The 18,689-nt window shown below is 49.2% G+C and overlaps 1 protein-coding gene across 52 annotated transcripts in view; it reads left to right on the top strand.

The window, feature by feature from the left end:
- Fnbp1 (formin binding protein 1) overlaps positions 1-18,689 on the top strand; it is a 115,629-nt gene that overhangs the window by 82,029 nt on the left and 14,911 nt on the right. For 15 of the 52 annotated variants that reach the window (XR_015681209.1, XR_015681210.1, XR_015681207.1 and 12 more), the window contains exons 8-10: positions 3,566-3,712; positions 4,905-5,099; positions 5,999-6,181. Coding sequence is in view for 22 of the 52 variants with exons in the window: in XM_087647818.1 (XP_087503944.1) it covers positions 3,566-3,712; positions 4,905-5,099; positions 5,999-6,181 (525 nt within the window). In the remaining 30 variants the exon portion in view is untranslated. 52 annotated transcript variants of the gene reach the window in all.

Raw genomic sequence — 18,689 nt, 5'->3', positions numbered from 1 at the left:
CAGCTGGCAATCATCCAGCCTGTGTGTGTGCAAACGTGTGTGTGTGTCTGTGTGTGTCTGTGTGTCTGTGAGAGTGTGTGTCTGTGAGTGTGTGCAAACGTGTGTGTCTGTGAGTGTGTGTGTGTGTGTGTGTGTGTGTGTGTCTGTGTGTGTCTGTGAGAGTGTGTGTCTGTGAGTGTGTGTGTGTCTGTGTGTGTGTGCAAACATGTGTGTCTGTGAGTGTGTGTGTGTGTGTGTGTGTGTGTGTGTGTATGAAGCCAACTTGGATATACATATGTACACCATGGGCATGTCTAGTGACACTAGAGGTCAGAAGAGGGCCTTGGGTCCCTGCAACTAGAATTGCAGATGATTATGAGAGGACACGTGGCTGCTGGGAATTAACCTCAGAGCGGCCAGTGCTCTGAGGCACTGAACCATCTTCCCATCTCTCGCCCTTTTATCTGAGGTTGGGTCTCTGTGGCAAGCTGGAGAGATGGCTTTGTAGTTAAAACGCCTGCTGCTCCTGTAGGGAGTTTCCCAGAACCCACATTGGGTGACTTCACCACTGCCTTCAACTCCAGCCCCAGGAGATCTGCCATCAGCTTTGGCACCACCGCGGACATCTGCACACACATAGTATACATTAACACACACACACACACACACACACACACACACACACACACACACACACACACTAAATCTAAAAGAAAATCTTAGAGTGCAGTGGCTGGCCAGCAAGCTTCATGGATTCTCCTGTTTTAGGTCCCTTGGATAGGGCTTACAGGTGCTTCCCACACACCCAGATTTTTATAGAGTTTCTGGACATTAATCTCAGGTCCTCAAGCCTGCACAGCAAGCATCTTATCCACCGAGCCATCTCCCCAGCACCCACTGAGTCGTTTCCCCTTAACCTGTATGTAGATTAGTCGATGGCCAGCAATAAAGAATGAAACAATGCTAACTCGGGGTTCACTGGGTGCCTGTGTAGACCTCCTGGTTTTTATTGCACCCCCGTCCCCCGTTTTTGCAGGGGCTGAGATTTTACAACTGTGCCTTTTAGCTGAGCACTTCCTCTTTAAAGCATACTCTGGCTACAAGAATCGCCTGCTTAGCTCCAGGAGACAAAGCAGCATTCAGAGCTGTGCGATTTGAACAAACAAGTATTGTTTCCCTTGAATTGTTCTCGTTTTCTTTTTAAAATGTGTGTGTGTGTGTGTGTGTGTGTGTGTGTGTGTGTGTGTGTGTGTGTGTGTGTGTGTGCAGAGAGTCTCACTGTGGACCCCTGGCTGTCCTGGAACTTGCTCTGAGTGCTGGGGTAAAGGTGCTACTCAGAAGCACCTACTATGTGGAGGCTCTCACACTGATTTGAAGCTTGCCCTCGGAGCTGGGCAGGCCAGCAGTCAGGGCTAGAGATCTTCCTATCTCTGCCTCCACAGTGCTGGCACCCCACCCCGAGTGACCCTGGCATTTGTGCGTGATCGTTGAGGGTTAAACTCAGCGGCAAGAATTTTACAAACTGAGCCTGGACCTATCTATTTATTTTTGGGTTTTCCAAAACAGGGCTTCTCTGTGTCTTGGAACTCACTCTGTAGACCAGGCTGATTTTCAACTCAGAGATCCACTTGCCTCTGCCTCCCGAGTGCTGGGATTAAAGGAGTGTGCTGCCACTGCCCGGCTCCTGCATTTTGGGGGGGGGTGGGGGCTATCTCAAGGGCTCAAAAATGGAATAAGAGGCTCTGGATGAAGCTCACTGTGGAGCACTGGTTTGTCACAGTCACAGCTAAGCCTTACCTTCCGTCCCCAACACGAAATCAGTCCAGACACACACACACACACACACACACACACACACACACACACACACACACACACATGCTTTATATTCCTATTTGGAGACTTTTCGTCTGTTTCTTATTTGTTTTTTTGAGACAGAGTCTTGCTATGTAGTCCAGGCCAGCCTCAAACTAGTGATCCTCCTGCCTCAGCTTCCAGAACACAAGTATGACACCACCACCATGCCATTTGGGGAATCTTTTAGGATTTGAGTTCCAAATGTAGAAAAGCCAAAGTAACAGACTGAAGTAACCCCTTGGTTGGGTCCGATTGGGTTCTCAGGGTCCCCACCACGAGCCTTCAGGTCAATATTTCTCAACCTGTAGGTCGAGACCCCTTTAGGGGTGGGACCACCCTTTCACAGAGGTCACCTAAGACAAACACAGGTATTTATAATATGATGCATAACAGTAGCAAAATCACAGTCATGACCTAGCAACGGAATACCTCTATGGTTGGGGGTGGCGGGTCACCACGCCATGAGAAACTAACTGTACTAAAGGTCCCAGTGCTGGAGGGTGAGATCACTGCTCTGTGCTGTGGAGGGGCGGGACTCCGGTTCTGCCTCAGCCTGGGTTGCTTTGAGACAGTGGAGGGGTGCGTATTGCCAAGGAGGATACTAATAAAGCTAAAAACAAACAAACAAACAAACAGAAACAGCAGACACGGACCTCTGTTGTAATCCCAGGACGTGGGAAGTAGAGGCAGAAGGATCACAAGTCAAAGCTAGCCTGTTTCCAAACAACAACAACAACAACAATAATAATAACAATAATAAAGTCACTGTGGTGGGTTGTACTTCTTTCTTGGGGCTGTGATAAGGCCCTCCCACAAGGCCAGCTTCAGGAAGGAAGGGTTTATTGTCTCACAGTTGAGGTTATCCTGGCGCAGAAGTCACTGTAGGAGAAGGTGCTGGTCACATGGTATCAGGAGTTGGGAAACAAGGGACGGTGGGTGTTAGCGCTTGGTTCACCTTCTCCTCGTTTTAATTTTTTTCTATATTTTTATTTTATGTGCATGAGTGATTTTTATTTTCATGCATTCTGTGCATCATGTGCATGCAGTGCCTGTGTTACTCAGAAGAGGGCGCTGAGGCCCCTGGGACTCTAGATGGTTGTGAGCCCCATGTGGGGTGCTGAGAAGCAAACCCAAGTCCACAGGAAGAATATCCAGTGTTAACCACTGAGCCATCTCTCCGGCCCCCTCTCCTCATATGTGAAAGGATTTACATTTATTCATTCATGTGTTTAGTATGTGGTTGTGTGTGAGGCGGATGCTTGTAACACAGTGCACGCAGTGGGCAGAAAACGTACCGCTTTCTCCTTGCTGGGTGGGTTCTGGGGTTCAAATTCGGGTTGTCAAGCTTGTTGACGAGAGCCAACGCACCTGCTGAGGTGTCTTGTGGGCCTGCCTTCCTTTTCCTAGGCTGGAACCCCAGCACGGTGAATAGTGACGCCCACATTTAGGGTGGGTCATCCCACCTCAATTAAACTGATCGAGAAACCCCTTCATTGGTGCGCCCAGAGGATGTTTGGTGACTGTAGATCCTGCAGACTGAAACCAACATTCCATGGCACAGAGTCCCCCTGCAACTGCACTTCTGTTGTCGAAGGGCTCACTAGGCAGCCCAGCCATTCATTGGACCCCCATAGCAGGCTGTACAGTAAATGCAGGGAAACAGTAATCACCCCAAAACAACCACCTGGGTCAGCGGTAGACCGTTTCATACATGGTCTGCTCTTTGTAGAAAATCCAAGAGATGGAGGAGAGGAGGATTGTGCGCATTGGAGAGTCCATGAAGACGTATGCAGAGGTGGACCGGCAGGTGATACCCATCATCGGGAAGTGCCTGGACGGTATAGTGAAGGCGGCCGAGTCTATTGACCAGAAAAACGTAAGCGCGGTCCCTGGGCTTCTCTGGGGGCCATCATCTCTCTCCCTGTCCCACCAGCAGCACCTGGTTCGGGGACCCTGGCAGCTGCTGGGTGCGGTCTTTGTCCTTTTCCACTGGAAAGGCCTTTCTTTGTGGCCTCAGTGTTTGGGGTTTAGTTCCCCCGCCCTTCTGTGCAAAACACACCCATGGGGTCGTCACTGAATTGAATGGAAGTGTTTTGCTGGGATTTCTGGAACAAGGCAAAGCTCTCAGGGCACCAGTGACCCAGCTGCCTGCAGAGTGTGGCATGTTCGACACTGGATGCTGATGGTACCCCTCGTTGGATAGTCCGTGTCACTTTCAGGTGTTGTCACAAGTCCCCAGGGAGGCAAAATTGTCTTTTGTTGAAAATATCCGCTCGGATCCCTGTGTCCCACTTTTTAATGACCTCTGAAAAGAGTTCTGTCGGTCTGGTGTGCTCAGCTGCCTTGGAATGTTTAGATGGTAAATATTTGTAAGAGAAAGTCCCAGGCAATAGGTGGTCTCCTTGTGTAGAATTCCGACTGTAAGATCCCTTGCCTCACATTTCATTGAGAATTTGAAATTGAGCATTTCAGTGCTCCAAAGTGAATGGCGTCCTCCCTGCCTCTGCAGCCTACAGGCGAGCTTTCTACCTGAGGTGCTCAAACCAATCTTACCTTGATTGAATGATCTTCTTCTTTCTTCTTCTTCTTCCTCTTCTTCTTCCTCCTCCTCCTCCTCCTCCTCCTCCTCTTCTTCTTCTTCTTCTTCTTCTTCTTCTTCTTCTTCTTCTTCTTCTTCTTCTTCTTCTTCTTCTCTCCTTCTCCTTCTCCTCCTCCTCCTCCTCCTTCTCCCCCCTCCTCCTCTTCCTCTTCTTCACAATTATGTCACCAGTTCTAGGTCTCTCAGAAAAATTTAAAAGTCTATGTGAAGCTTCCTCCAGTCACCCTGTTCAAGGGTTCGGTGGCACGCTGTAATCCGTGTGGACAAAGGCGGAATCCTTCAAAGGCAAAGCATCATGGGAGGTGGATCTGAGATATGGAAAGTCTCTTTGGGGGCAAAACATTATGAGTCTCTGCAGTAATGAACACAGTGCCAAGGAAAAGAAAACCAGTCTCAGGGGGATTCTCAGGCGGATGTTTTGGGATCAGTCTCGGTGTTTTGACCTGCTTGTCCATGGGTGTTATTGCAGGACTCCCAGCTAGTCGTAGAAGCCTATAAGTCAGGATTCGAGCCTCCCGGAGACATTGAATTCGAAGATTACACACAGCCCATGAAACGCACGGTGTCAGACAACAGCCTTTCCAGTTCCAAAGAAGGCAAGCCCGAGCTCAAGTTTGGAGGCAAGTCCAGAGGCAAGCTCTGGCCGTTCATCAAGAAAAACAAGGTACTGGCCGTTTGGACCCCGTGCGGGCTGAGAACCACAAGGTGCAGAGGCTTGGAGTTTATCTTTTGGTCTTAATCAAGCTAAGATCTAAACTTTGAGAAAGCGAGAGAGGACAGTTAGCGTGCTGCGTTCATTTCACGGTTCAAACGGTCTCTCTCTGGTGTTGGAGTCTTTGCCATGGCCTCTGTCTTATTACAGATGCGTTGTCCCAGGACTGTCACCCACACTAACATCACTGACCTCACGGCCCTCTCACCCACCCCCATCCTCCCAGACTGCTGGGCACCACTGCTGGGAGCAAGGGGATCATGTCCCATCTAATCAAGCTTGCCGGCCTGGCCTAGGTTTTGACAGGTTAACCTCTGTCTCCGTGAACATTTTTCCGTTTTCTTTTCATAGCGTGGTATGTAGGTGCATGACAGCTAATCTAGCAGTCTAAACCGGACGGAAGTGGCCTTACTGCATTAACCGTAGAACAGACTGATTGTCTGAGTTTCCCAGGACAGGACTGTCCCCCTGTTTTTCCAAAACCTCGGTGATTTAGACCCTCTTTTGCCCCATCGAGCTGTGTTAGTTTAGGTGTGGAAATGTTTACCCCTCTGGCTTAAACTGGTTTTAGAACGACTAACGAGAGCCTTAGCTTGCATGTGGCCGTCTGCATGAGCTTTGGGTCATAATCTTCTGCTGTCCTATCGCGCGTACTCACGAACCCTCTCCTTTCCACCCCCTTCTCCGTGGACCGCATCCTCCATGATTTCTTTTGTACCGTGGCATCAATATTAATGGTTTGTGTTTTACTTGCTTTGGATCTTGAATATGATTTGATGCTTATTTCTGTTTTGTGTCTTCTTGTTTCTGATTTTTTTTTTCCGTCATCGTTCCGCCCCCCTCACATATAGCTTATGACCCTTTTAACATCCCCCCACCAGCCTCCCCCTCCTCCCCCTGCCTCTGCCTCACCCTCTGCTGTTCCCAACGGCCCCCAGTCTCCCAAGCAGCAAAAGGAACCCCTCTCCCACCGCTTCAACGAGTTCATGACCTCCAAACCCAAAATCCACTGCTTCCGGAGCCTAAAGCGTGGGGTAAGTTCCGCTCTGGAATCCTGCGTCTCTCGCACACTGTGTTGCCTGTCTCGTTCCGCATATTTTACTTTGTGAATGGACCCTGTGTGTTTCCCTATAACATTTAAAGGGAGAGAGGGCTTGAGCCCAGGCTCCCAGAGAGCCGTGTGGAGGGGTGTGAGGAGGAGAGAGCCAGTGGGCCTGAGGTCTTTTACTCTCAAATACATGCCGGAAGCACCCTTCAGAAGTCATTCCTTTTTCCCCTTGGCCTCACCAGCTCTGACTCTGTGAAGGTGAGGAAGTGGAAGTGACTGGACAGTCAGAAAATCTGTGCTGACTAATTACAGGCAGGGGCGCAACGTAGGTTCTGCTGTCCGAATGACGCCGCTGGTGAGGAGGAAGGAAGCTGGCCAGGCACACTGGTTCCCTTGCGAAGTTAAGGGGTGACAATAGAATACCTCTCAAATCTGCGTCTCTCTGCATAGGGAGAAGGTACAACGGGGGCAGCAGCATTCCTCAGCGGGCTTCCTGCTCCATTCCGTCCCCTCCTTTCTTGGCGGTGAAGTGGCGTGCTAATAGAGTGTGGAGCTAGGACAGAAAACCAGAGTCCGCTCACACGGTCTGACACTCTGTGGCACCCAAGGTCAGGGAGCAGTCTCTCAGAATGTGGTTGCTGTCAGGACGCACGTCTGGAATCAGGTGTGACATTTCATGATCTGTCCTCCCAGCCTTCGGAGGGTCAGAAGTTCAGAGACATCCTTGGCTACATAGTCCCGAGCCATCCTGGGCTATATGAGATTCTGTCTCAAAACAAGCAGGCAGACAAAAGCCCTCTAGTTTGTAACCATACACGGAGCTCTATAGGAACTGGGCAGTCTTTCAGCATAGATACCAGCTCAGCTTAATAGGAGAGAGTTGGAATAAAGTAATTGGTAGCCTCCCAAGTGAGCCTTCTCTAGTCGTGTTCATAATAACTGTCTGGCTGAGTGTGGTGCCTCACGCCTGTAATCCTAACACTTGGGAGGCCGAGGCAAGAAAATGTTAAGTTTGAGGCTAGCTTCAGCTACATGTCCTTCTAGGCTAGCCTGGGATATAAAGTAAGACCCTACCTCAAACAAACAGACAAAAAGTCGGTAGCCGAATGGTCAGTGCCTCATCCACCTGCAGGTCCTGGCCTGTGGCGTTTCCCTGCGGATGTAGCTGGATGCCTTCCTCCTAGGATCTCCAAGCATCTGAGCGCTCAGACACTTCTTTCTTTCTTTTCTTTCTTTTTTTTTTTTTTTTTTTTTTTTTTTTTTTTTTTTTTTTTTTGGAGATGGTCTCTACATAACCCTGCCTGTCCTGGAACTCACTCTGTAGCCCAGGCTAGCCTAGAGCCTCCCTGGAGTGTTGAGATTAAAGTCATGTGCCACCATGGCCAGCTGGGGACACTTCAATATAGAGCTCAGTTATCTCTAAAGCCAGAATTGGTTTACCAGACCTTGGCTGATAAGCAGCATCCTTGCAAATGCAAAGTTCCCAAGTTTGTGTTTTCTACCCCACCATCCTCTGGCATGGGAAGGACTCCAAACCGTGGCTAATTAGATGAGCGTCTGCCTTAGCTCCACCCACTGGTGGATTTCTTTATTTGTGGAATCCCTGTACCAAGAGAGTCTTCATTCCATAGAAATAGTGTTCTGGTCTACATATAACCTCAGTACTCCAGAGGCAGGAGGATTGCAGTAAGTTTAAGACCAGCCTGGGCTTCATAGTGAGATAGTGAGATCCTGTTTTCAGAGAGAGAGAGAGAGAGAGAGAGAGAGAGAGAGAGAGAGAGAGAGAGAGAGAGAGAGAGAGACAGAGAACAAAAGAAAGGAAGGAAGGAGGAAGGAAGGGAAGAAGAAGTAAGGGAGGAAGGAAGAAAGGAGGGAGGGAGGGGCCAGCCCAGAGTGTGGCTTAGCTTGGAGTGCTTGCCTAGCTTGCATCCTGAGCACAGCACAAATCATGCAATGGTTGGAGCCTGTGAAGATCAGAAAGTCAAAGGTCATCATTGGGTGCACAGCTAGTCTGAGGCCAGCCTGTGCTAAGCGAAATCCTATCTCGAAAAGAAAAGAAGAGAAGAGAAAAGAAAAGAAAAGAAAAGAAAAGAAAAGAAAAGAAAAGAATGGGTCATAGAGATGGCCCAGTCTGTAAAAGTGCTTGAGGGAAGCCTCACCACCTGAGTTCAATTCCTAGGACACAAAGTGAAAGGAGAGAGCCAACTCTCCAGAGCAGCCCGCTGCCCTCTGCTCTCAGTAGATAAATGAATGAGCATACAAAAGGAAGAGTAGTGTCCAGAAAACCAAGGTTGAAGGAAGGAAGGGTACATTTGAGAGAATTGTTTTGCTTTGAAGGCTACTTAGTAGGTCAAGTTAGAAATCAAATTTGGGCTGGTAAGATGGCTCAGGGCCATCAATGATACAAGCCAACAATGAAACAGGCCCAACAATGAAAGTTCCGTCCCTGGGACCTACAAGGGGGAAGGGAAGAACCAACTCATGCAAGCAGCCCTGTGACCTCCACATGTACGCGCTCGCTCACACACACACACACACACACACACACACACACACACACACACACAAGTGCTGAATAAGTAAGTGTAATCATTTCTTAATTAAATCAGAAATTTAATTTCCTAAAGCTGTCAGGACCTAGCCACTGTCAGCAGGCAGAGTAGCTTCAGAAGTGGCCGATGGATCGTGCTGAGTTCTATTGTTGGGACTGGCTGAGCAATCGGCAGCTCCTTGGCTCAATTATGTTGGCTTTTAGAACTTCACTCTCCATCAGAGAAATTTCCACGGATGTAGCCAGGGTGAGCCAGGCTCAGAGCCAGTTCCATCCCGTTACCACGTGATCACTTGTTTATAAACATCTGCATCTGTCTGTCACACATGAGATGTGCTAAGTGTCTTCAGTTGCTATCCGTTTGCATGTGTGGTCCATGACGCCACATTCCACAGTCTCCCGGTCATCGATGGTTTCTGCGTCTGTGTTCTGGTGTCACCAAAGTGTGTTGGCCAAGGCCAAAGAGTGTGTGTTCGATTAGTACAAGGGGAAGAAAGGTCTTAAACATTTTGATTTTGGGAAATTTCTTTGATGGAAACTTTCCTGGAAGGTAAGTGCATTGTCCAGTGACAGACGAGCCAGAAACTTCGGCAGTAAGGGCCGTGGATAAGGCACACGGAGGTCGGTTATGTTGCCATCAGTTGTGAGAAGCAGTAGGGTCAAATCTGATGCTTCTTCCTGCAAGGAGCAGTGGGGGAAAGGAAGCTGAGGGAGGGAGGCAGGGAGGAACAGCAGGCCTTTGAAAAGAAAACATCCTAAACCCAATGTCTGGGGAACTAGACCCTAGCATCAGTGCGGGAGGTGTGGTGGCAGGTCCATGCCGGCCACAGGCATGGAACCCTCTCTCCCATTTCACTTTCCCCTGAACCTGAACTTGAGACTCGTGAGCAAGTGAGCTCTCTGCTACTCTCGGAGAATAACTGCCTGGGGCTGTGGTGTCTGTTTCATCCCATTCTGATTTTTTTTCATTTTACTTTTATCTGCGTGAGTGTTCCCTGCCGGTGTGTCTGGACCACATGTGTGTCCACTCCCCTCTGTACTGAAGAAGACATTGGATCCCCTGGGTCTGGAGTTACCAATGGTTGTGAGTCACCATGTGGGTGCCGGGAATCAAACCCAGATACTCTGCAAGAGCAGCATGTGCTCCTAACCATTGAGCCATCCCTCCAGTACCCCGTGGTGTGTCTTTTAATTTATCACATTTGACAGCCCTCAGATTTGAAGTATCTGGTTTAATGACCAGAGTGTGGAAATTGCATGCAAACATTTCTTTTTTTCTTTTCTTCCTTTCTTTTTTCTGAAATGGGGTCTCACTGTCTAGCCCTGGCTGTCCATGAACTCACTATGTAGACAGTCTTGCCTTGAACTCACAGAGACCTGCCCTCCCCCGCCTGCTGAGTGCTGGGGCTACAGGTTTGCACCATCACCACCTGGCTCAGTGTGCAAACGTTTCTTAGCATAGCTTAGTTTATTTGTAAATAGTTCAACGGGATTAAATGGTTCTGTGATATTTACAGAGGGCTGACACTGCCAGACCGCCATCGCTCCATCTTTATAAAAGTCAAATAAAGACTAGAGAGTGTGTCCTTAGCACATGCCTATGATCCCAGGCCTGGGGAGGTGAGAACTGGAGGACCAGGAGATCCAGGTCATCTTCCCCGACACAGGGAGTTTGAGGGCAATGCAAGCTACGTGACAGGAAAGCCAAAGGGGCGTGAGAGAGGTAGAGATTGTTACGTGGATAGAGAGATACAGAGAGATAGAGATGGATAGATGATTGATAGATGGCAGATAGGTAGATGAGAGATGATGGATGGATAGGTAAATATATATATACACACAGACACATATATATATATACACACATATATATATTTGATAGATTGATAGACAGACAGACAGAACGAACATGTCCTGAATTTGACTCTACAAAAGGTAATTTCTAGTGTCTAAAATGAGAATTTCCATTTGAGCCTATGCAAAGCAATTGTCTAGCTAAAACTAGCTGACTTCTCTCGTAGTTGAGAGTTAATCTTAGGGAAAAAAAAGCCCTAAAGCAGAGCGTGACGTTGTGAACGCCCACTGTTGCGTGCCATGTTACGAATGTGCGGTTCTCCTTTCTCGAGTGTCTTACCGTGTTCTCTTGCTGACTGTTGGCAGACTCAGTCTCTGTGTTATCACAAAGAGCTCATGAAGAGGACTCTAGGGAAACCCACGCATGCCTTGGAGGCTAGGAACTATGTTGTAAGTCCGCCGTGAGGCACTTAAGACAGTCACAGCCAAAGCTGTCCCCTGGACAGCGCCAAGACTGGGGACCCAGGTGCAGCTGTAACACTTCCACCTCAAACAAGACTCTCCGGGACAAGGGAGGGGTCTTACTGTGTAAATTCAAACAGCTGTTTTAGCTCCAAAGCTTGTGTAGAAAGATCAGAGCCCTCCCTCTAATGGGCATCCAGTGCCCCGGGGGCATCCACTGAGCTAACTCACTGTCTGAGAGCCCACTTTTTTCTTAGTTCTGGTAAAATCTTTAAAGAGCCAGTGACTGCCGCCTGAGAGATCCCTGGTAACCCTGGATATGTGTCTGTGGCAGCAATTTACCCACAAAATACAGCTGTCGTGTGTAGCCACTGAACTCGACCGTTCAGGGCATGGTAGTGTGACCATGAAGGGATCCACATCTGTGTCTGTAGCCAATGGGTCACTAGGAAGCCATGACACAAGCCTGGAGAACAAAAACTCAAAGAAGCATGAGCAGAGACAATTCCAGGAGAGTTCACCATCTCACGTCTGCTCGAGCACTTACCGTCCCCTTTCTTTGCGCTGGAGGTTAGTAGCTGTGACCGTTCAATGACACATGGACACGCTGGCTCTGTCTCCCTCCCGTGTCATTGATGCTTGCTCCTCTCAGAGCCCCTGTTGCCTGAAGCTGATGGCTTTGGTCCCTTAGTGTCTAGTCACGCCCTCCATGGCGTCCCTGCTGTTATTCTCCTAGGAGAAGACTTGCTTTCTAATCGGAAGTGACCTAATTGTCTGGCTTATGTATGACTTACTTAGTCACCTTTAAAAAGAATTCCGCACACTGGGGTGGCGCCTCTGGCAGGTGATCTGTCACCACCCGCTTCAGAAAATGGAATTCGAGGGTTTCGGTGTTTCCAAAAAACCGAGTGTGAGAATTTATTAGTTCCAGTTTCTCTTGGAACGGATGTTCAGTTTTAATCATTTGTTCTTATTTTGAAGTGGAAACCTTCCTATTGATATCACAAATTCGGTGCTAGGAGATTTCGATTCTAGTCCCAAGTCATGAGAGGAGCCCCACAGAGAATAAATAGTGAGTCAGGTTCTAGAACTTTGCAATTAAGATTGTGTGAGAGGAAATACCGGCGTCTGCCGGTGTGCTCTGTGGGGGCCGCCTCCTGCTACGCACCGTGAGTGTTGTCTGTCTGAATGATGAACTCAGCTTGTGACGGACAATCTGTGCTTCAGCTCCAGGAGGCTCAGCCAGGTCATGGCCATGCCTTTGCAGACACTTTTTGAAACGCTGTCCAATCATTGCTTTCCTACTTAACGATCTCTTCCTTCTGCCCGGGAACCGTTTTCTTTAAAAAGGGATTGCCTATATACACAGGAGTATCAACTCTTTTTTTTTTTTTTTTTTGGAGACAACATCTATGCAGTTCTGGCTGGCTTGGAACTCACTGTGCAGACCAGACCTCTACGTCCTGAGTGTGCGGCATCAAGCCCAGCCAGAAGTTTCAGCTTTAAATAATCTTAAGGATGAAAAAAAGATTAAAAAAGCTGGATAAGGAATTTTAACCCCTCCCTGCCTGGCGTGGAAATCCAAGTGTGCTTTCTTTGGTAGCTTATCGTCCAAATACATCCGCACCTTATTACCCCTTACTAGAACCTCCTGCATTGCCAGAAATTAAGTCACATGTTGCACGGTCCCTAGGCAGATTGCAGGGTCTCACAGAATCGTGTTTCTGGTGGGGACCTTCCTGTCTCCAGGCCCCGGCAGTAACGGAGCTGCTGTGGCCCTTTGGGATTAGCTCACCCACCCACAGCAGCACTGGGACCCAAGGCAGTGCTTACCTAACACAGCCTAAAGTCAGCTTCCACGAGCTGCAGCTCCTGCTCCCGCCCGCTCCAAGGCTGTGTCACCTCCGTGGACAGACATGGAGATCAGTGCCTCAAGCAGCCTGTAATCCCACTAGTTGGGAAGGATCAAGAGCTCAAGGCTAGCCTGAGCTACATACCAAGGCCCAAAGCTCCCTCAGAGGAAATCAATTCACTTTGAAAAAGAACGAGTCTCAAAAGTCACCCTCTCGGCCCAGGAGAGGTCCTGGTGGCAGACGGGAGATCACATTGTCCCATCATCTCCATCCTCTTGTCAAGAAGCCTTCTAGCTTCTGACCTCCACACTCCACTGTGGCACGATGGGTACACACACACACACACACACACACACACACACACACACAATCAGTGTAAAGTGGGGGGTGCTGGAGAGATGGCACAGCAGTGAAGAGCCCTTGCTGTTCTCAGAGAAGCAGAATTCCGTTCCCAGCACCTACATGTCTGTTCACACCCCCATGACTCCAGTTCCAAGGGTCCTGTTGCCCTTTTTTAGCTGAGCTCGTGCATGCCCTAGAGTGTGTGCACACACATTTACACACACACACCACACACCACACACACACAGGTGCACGTGCGCATAAAAATAAATATTTTTTTCCAAAGCTAATGTTAAAAAATAAAAACTAAACACCAAGAGGAGGGGCTGCCAGTGACCCCAGCGCTCAGGAGACAAGGGAAGGAAGGCTCCCCAAAAACCTGAGGCCACCCCAGCCAGGGGTGTACCTTGGGTAACCTTGTCTCAAAAGTAATATTTTAAAAAGAGTCTGCTTAAGATGTCCTGGGAGAGAAGTGCTATGCATTTTTTTCTCCTTTTAGGGTCACTATGTGTCACCGCTAGGGGTCATTATGTCACCTATGTCACCGCTATGCCTAACAGGTTTAAGGCCCTGGGGTCTGTTCCCAGCACCTCCCCAAGTCACCCTCCCCGGCAAGTTGGTTTCATAGGCATCTACTGGGCGGTGACTCTGCAGGGCCACGTCGGACCCTCCTCACACCTTTGGTACCCAAGATGCTAAGAAGTGTTTCTCTCACGACCAACCCCTCCTGTGAACTTTTGCACAGATCTGCCCGGCCGTTTCACAAGTCCACAGGGAGCTGATGTTATGAGTCCAGTCAGATGCCCAAATGCCTCCTCTTCTGACGTGTGTTTTCTCTCTCTCTCTCTCTTCCTCTCTTCCCGTTTGTTACCTCTTCAATTTTCCGTGAAGCTTTCGCTCAAGCTGGTAAGCACAACGTTCTCCGTGCATGTCCTTGGTCTAATTGGGTTCTGGTGTGTGCTGTGTGTGCTCTGCAGCCTGCCTCCGACATTAACTGTTCACCTGTTCATTTCTCCCGTGGGCGCTTTTGGTGGTGTGTATTTCACCTCTGGTTGCGTGGCTGTCTTGTTCACTAAGAAAATTAATGCTTAACATTATTCGATTTTTTTTTTTTAAACTTTGGGGACCTCAGAGTTGCCAAGCATTGATCAACTCTCTGTATTCATCTAAAAGCAAATGTCAGAAGTTGGGGTGAGTCTTCCTACCGGATCATTCTGGGTCAAAATAAATTTAAAGAGTTGGAAGGCAGCCCTTCCTGGGAGCCACAGAAGTAGATATTTCACACACACACACACACACACACACACACACACACACACACACACACACACACACAAACTGTGCGCCTAAAGGAGACACTTGGGAGGCAGAGGCAGGCGGATCTCTGGGAGTTCAAGGCCAGCCTGGTCTACAGAGTGAAGTTCCAGGCCAGCCAGAGCTATTTAGAGAGACCTTAAAGGAGACACTCAGGCATTCGTCGTGCCTGTCATGACTGCTCAAGTTTTTGGTAGGGAAGACCAGTGGGAAGCTACGGTCTTCTGGGGGAGCATTGGGTAAAACTGATTCCAGGGGCCACAGATGCTTTGATGAAAAGGGGAACTCTCCCTCATCGTCCATCCTTGCTTGAGCTGATATCTCGCTACATCTGTCTGTCTTTCGTCTCCTTCATGGGGCAGCTCCAGCGAACAGCCCGAGTAACTGTTTGATTTACCAAAAGAAAATCTTAACCAACATAACCCACTATGCTTTGAGAATGAATGAGGACTGAGGACTTGGCCCAGGGGTACAGTGTCTGCCTAATACAGACCCTCAACACCACAAAAAAATAAAATGAAATGAAATAAAGATGAATTTCACAGAATTCCCCTGAGTGCCAAGGCAGAGCAGACTCCTGCGTTCTCGCAGTGAGGGACGTGTGAGCTAACCACGGAGTAATACTGGGGGCATTACTCTTGCTGGGGGTCCTGCCTTGATGGCCTGATGTGACATGTGACTGTGACTCTCATGTACATGCACACATGGACATACATCATTTCCCAACTGACTCTTTTTTATCCGCAGTCCAGTCAATCTCAAAGCAAAAAATATATTTTATTAAATAACATTTCTCAGACATAAAACCCCAGGAACGAAGAGTCTGCAGTCCAGAGGTCTCGCCCGGGGAGGGAAGAGGCTTGGATGCCGAATGACGCTAAGCAGTCTTTCCTTTTGGGATACAAATCCTTTCACCAGCTTGGGAGTGAGCGGCTGATTCTGTGGCATTTAGAGATGGCTCAGTGGGTAGGGCAGCTTGCTCTTACAGGCCTGAGGACGTGCTCAAGGCAAGTACAGCTGTGTATATCTTCAACCCCAGCACTGAGGGGTGGAGACAGGTGAGTCCCAGAGGAAGCCACTCCTCACCGAAAAGCCAGGTTCAAGGTTGTGAGATGCAGTGAGGGAAAGACGCTGGAGTGACCCCTGGAGTATGCGAGTACCTGTTTGACCTAGGGAGCTTGTACCCAGGAGCAGTGTGGGTTCCATCCGAAGATGGGGCAAGGCCTAATACAGATCCCTCTAACCTGGGTGTGCGTGACCACACCCTCCAGGGCAGGTTCCACCATTCTTCAAACTGGGCCATTCCAGCTTTGTCAGAGTCGTCCCTGGTGACTCAGAGCTCGAAACAAGAGCCCCTTCTCCACAGAGTGAGTCACCTGTCAGAGCTCTGTTTGAGGAAATAAAAACTTCAAAAGCCTAATTGGGCGAGACGCCCTTTCTTATAGATCTGAAGTTTATATGAGATGCTGCTGCCCTAAATTTCCATAGCAACCGAGGTTTGAGGCTTTTCCAGTGACTTGTTTTTAAGTGATGGCGCTATTGAAATAGTCAAGATGGCCAGAGAGGGACCCGGCTGGTTGATTCAGTGGGCCCTTTATCAATTGAAGGTAATGATTTCGTTGTCGTAAGTAACTAGAGCTGTCTCTCCTGTGACCAGTCACAAACCACCAAGCCCAGAGCATTCCTTACAGGCGTCTCTGTAGCCATTCAGATGCCGTCCAAGCCTCAAACATGTTCTAAGTACATTCAGGTCACCACTGAAACAGCCACTTGCAATTGCTGGACCAGACAGTGCAGCCGCAGAATGTTCCCACCATCACAGAAAGTTCTAGAGGGCTCTCTGGCCACTGCCCAGATCACCTCACCAACACAGCTGCGTGACTTGCATTGAATTTTGTTACGTCTGAGATCTAAAAACAACACAAAACAAAAACCTCAGGGCTGGGAAAGATGAGCCCAGAGGTGAAAATGTTTATAAGCCCAAGCCTGAGACCTTAAATTTCTAGAATCCATTTAAAAGCGCAGCAGCAGGCAGGGGTGTATTTAAGCCTAGCACCACGTCGGGAGACATAGTATGCAATGGGAGACAACCGAGAGACCGTGTCTCAAGCAAAGTAACAAAGATAAGGAAGCTGTCCTCTGACCTACACACACACACACACAAACACACACACATATATACACAAACACAGACTCACACACACACACACACACACACACACACACACACACACACACACACACACGGAAACAAGTATCAGCGTCACCAAGATGGCTCACGGGGGACAGGGGTGCTTGCTGCTAAACCTGATGATGGCCTTGAGTTCCATCATTTCGGAGACCCATGTGGTTGAAAGGTGGAGCTGACGCCCACAGATTGTAGAATGAATAAAAACTGTAAAGACAGATTTTCCTCCACACTCAATGCCTAACTAGAATGAGTAGAAAACTAGACAGTGATGTTTTCAAATAGCGTGCATGGGAGAGGGAAGCCACCTCAGCTGCCATCAAACTGAGGGAGCCGCTGCTCCCGCTGGCCTGCAGGACCGTGCTTGGCTTGGTGACAGGAACATTGCCCATCCTCTTCCCCTCCTGCTCACAGACCCATCACACGCACCCAGGGCGTCTCAGGATGGAGCTCTGATCGCCACCTGGCCCAAGAGGCAGGCTATGTGCTGACTCATGCGCTTCCCGTCCACCGGCTTCTCACAACCAGCCTAGAAGCCTCTGTCACGAGCCCCCAAGTAAGCGGCTTGGCAAATCCAGCCGGATTCCAGAATCACATTCTCTGGGCCCCCTCTCTTCTCGCCCCCAAGTCAGTCTCCCTCTTGTTTGAAAAGAATTGAGGTTTTCAAGTAAAATCTCTTCTTGTAAATTTCCTGGCTTTCTCTGGGTCCGTTGAATACATTTCATTCTTTATGAAAAAAAAAAAAACAAAAAACAAAAAAAAAACAGCCTCGCTTAAGGAAAAACTCTTGCTGCAAGTGAAGCCAAGGAGGCGGTCCTTGGAGGAGGACCAGCTCCTGAGATTGACTAAAAGCAAAGAGGCAAGAGTGAGCTGGGATCTTAAAAGGGAGTCCTGGCCAGGTGTGGGGACTCACGCCTGCAACCCGGGCGCCCAGGAGCCTCAGTCTGAAGGGCCGCTTCAAACAGCAGGTACTTGGGCCAGGGCTGGAGAAATGGCTCAGTAGTTAGGAGAGTGCGGAGGACCCCGTTCCATTACATCTTGTAGCTCATGACCACCAGTAATTCATCCCAGTGAATCTAACGCCCTCTTCTGGTCTCTATGAGCACTGATCCCACAGGTGTGCGTGCACATGCGCACGCGCGCGCACACATACACACAGAGAGAGAGACACACACACAATTTTAAAATAAAATCTTTTAAAATTGGGGAGTGGGAATCAGGAACTAGATGTGGCGGTTCACAGCCATAATTTCAGTACCTGAAACACTAAGGCAGGGGGATTGTTGTGAGTTTGAGACCGTCGCCTGGAAAGTAAAATGCTTGCCTAGGACACATAGGCCCCAGATTCAACCCTGCAGGAAAGGGGTCAGGGTGTGTCACCACACGCTCTGACAGTAGAAGCAGGGGAGGGTGGCTTTGTGCACCAGGGGAAGTAATTCTGGAGCCCCAGAGACAGTAAGGGACAAATCACACTGGAGTCACAACAGAAGGGGATCTTTCTAAGTGTACTTTTTGCTCACATCCACAATGGAAAGTGATAGCCTGTCTGTCGCTTCACAGGGGCAGGAGCCCCGAATGCCTCAGCAGTGAGAGGAGAGACCATTAGGAACGCTTCAACTCAGGGAAGAGCAGAAACTTAGGCACATTACTGACAGGGACCGGATGACATTACTGAAGCACTGCTTCCTACGCTTCTATACTGGGTGGGAATGGTCAGAGAATGCAAACACACCAGTCTCTAAACACCTACGGGTCCCCTTCCGGGTCAGACCCATTTCTTTCATTTCTCCTCCTGCGGTGTGGTTGCACCTGGCCTTCCCTGTGGTGCTCTGGCCCTTGCACGGGACGCGCCCCTCGGTGGTTTGTGGGACTTCTGCCCCAGGTCTGCACATTGTTCAGTTTTGCATCTCAGCTGGTGCAGCGAGGAAGCGTAGCTGGCTCTGCGGGTCTGCAGGCTTGGTCTGCCCCCTCCTGCCCAGGAGCATCTCAA

Source organism: Rattus norvegicus, chromosome 3 (assembly GCF_021556685.1).
Source record: "Rattus norvegicus strain SHRSP/BbbUtx chromosome 3, alternate assembly SHRSP_T2T, whole genome shotgun sequence".
In the NCBI taxonomy this organism is placed as follows: Eukaryota; Metazoa; Chordata; class Mammalia; order Rodentia; family Muridae; genus Rattus; species Rattus norvegicus.
Note: the sequence above shows the minus strand (reverse complement) of the source record. Positions and strands in the feature narration are given on the sequence as shown.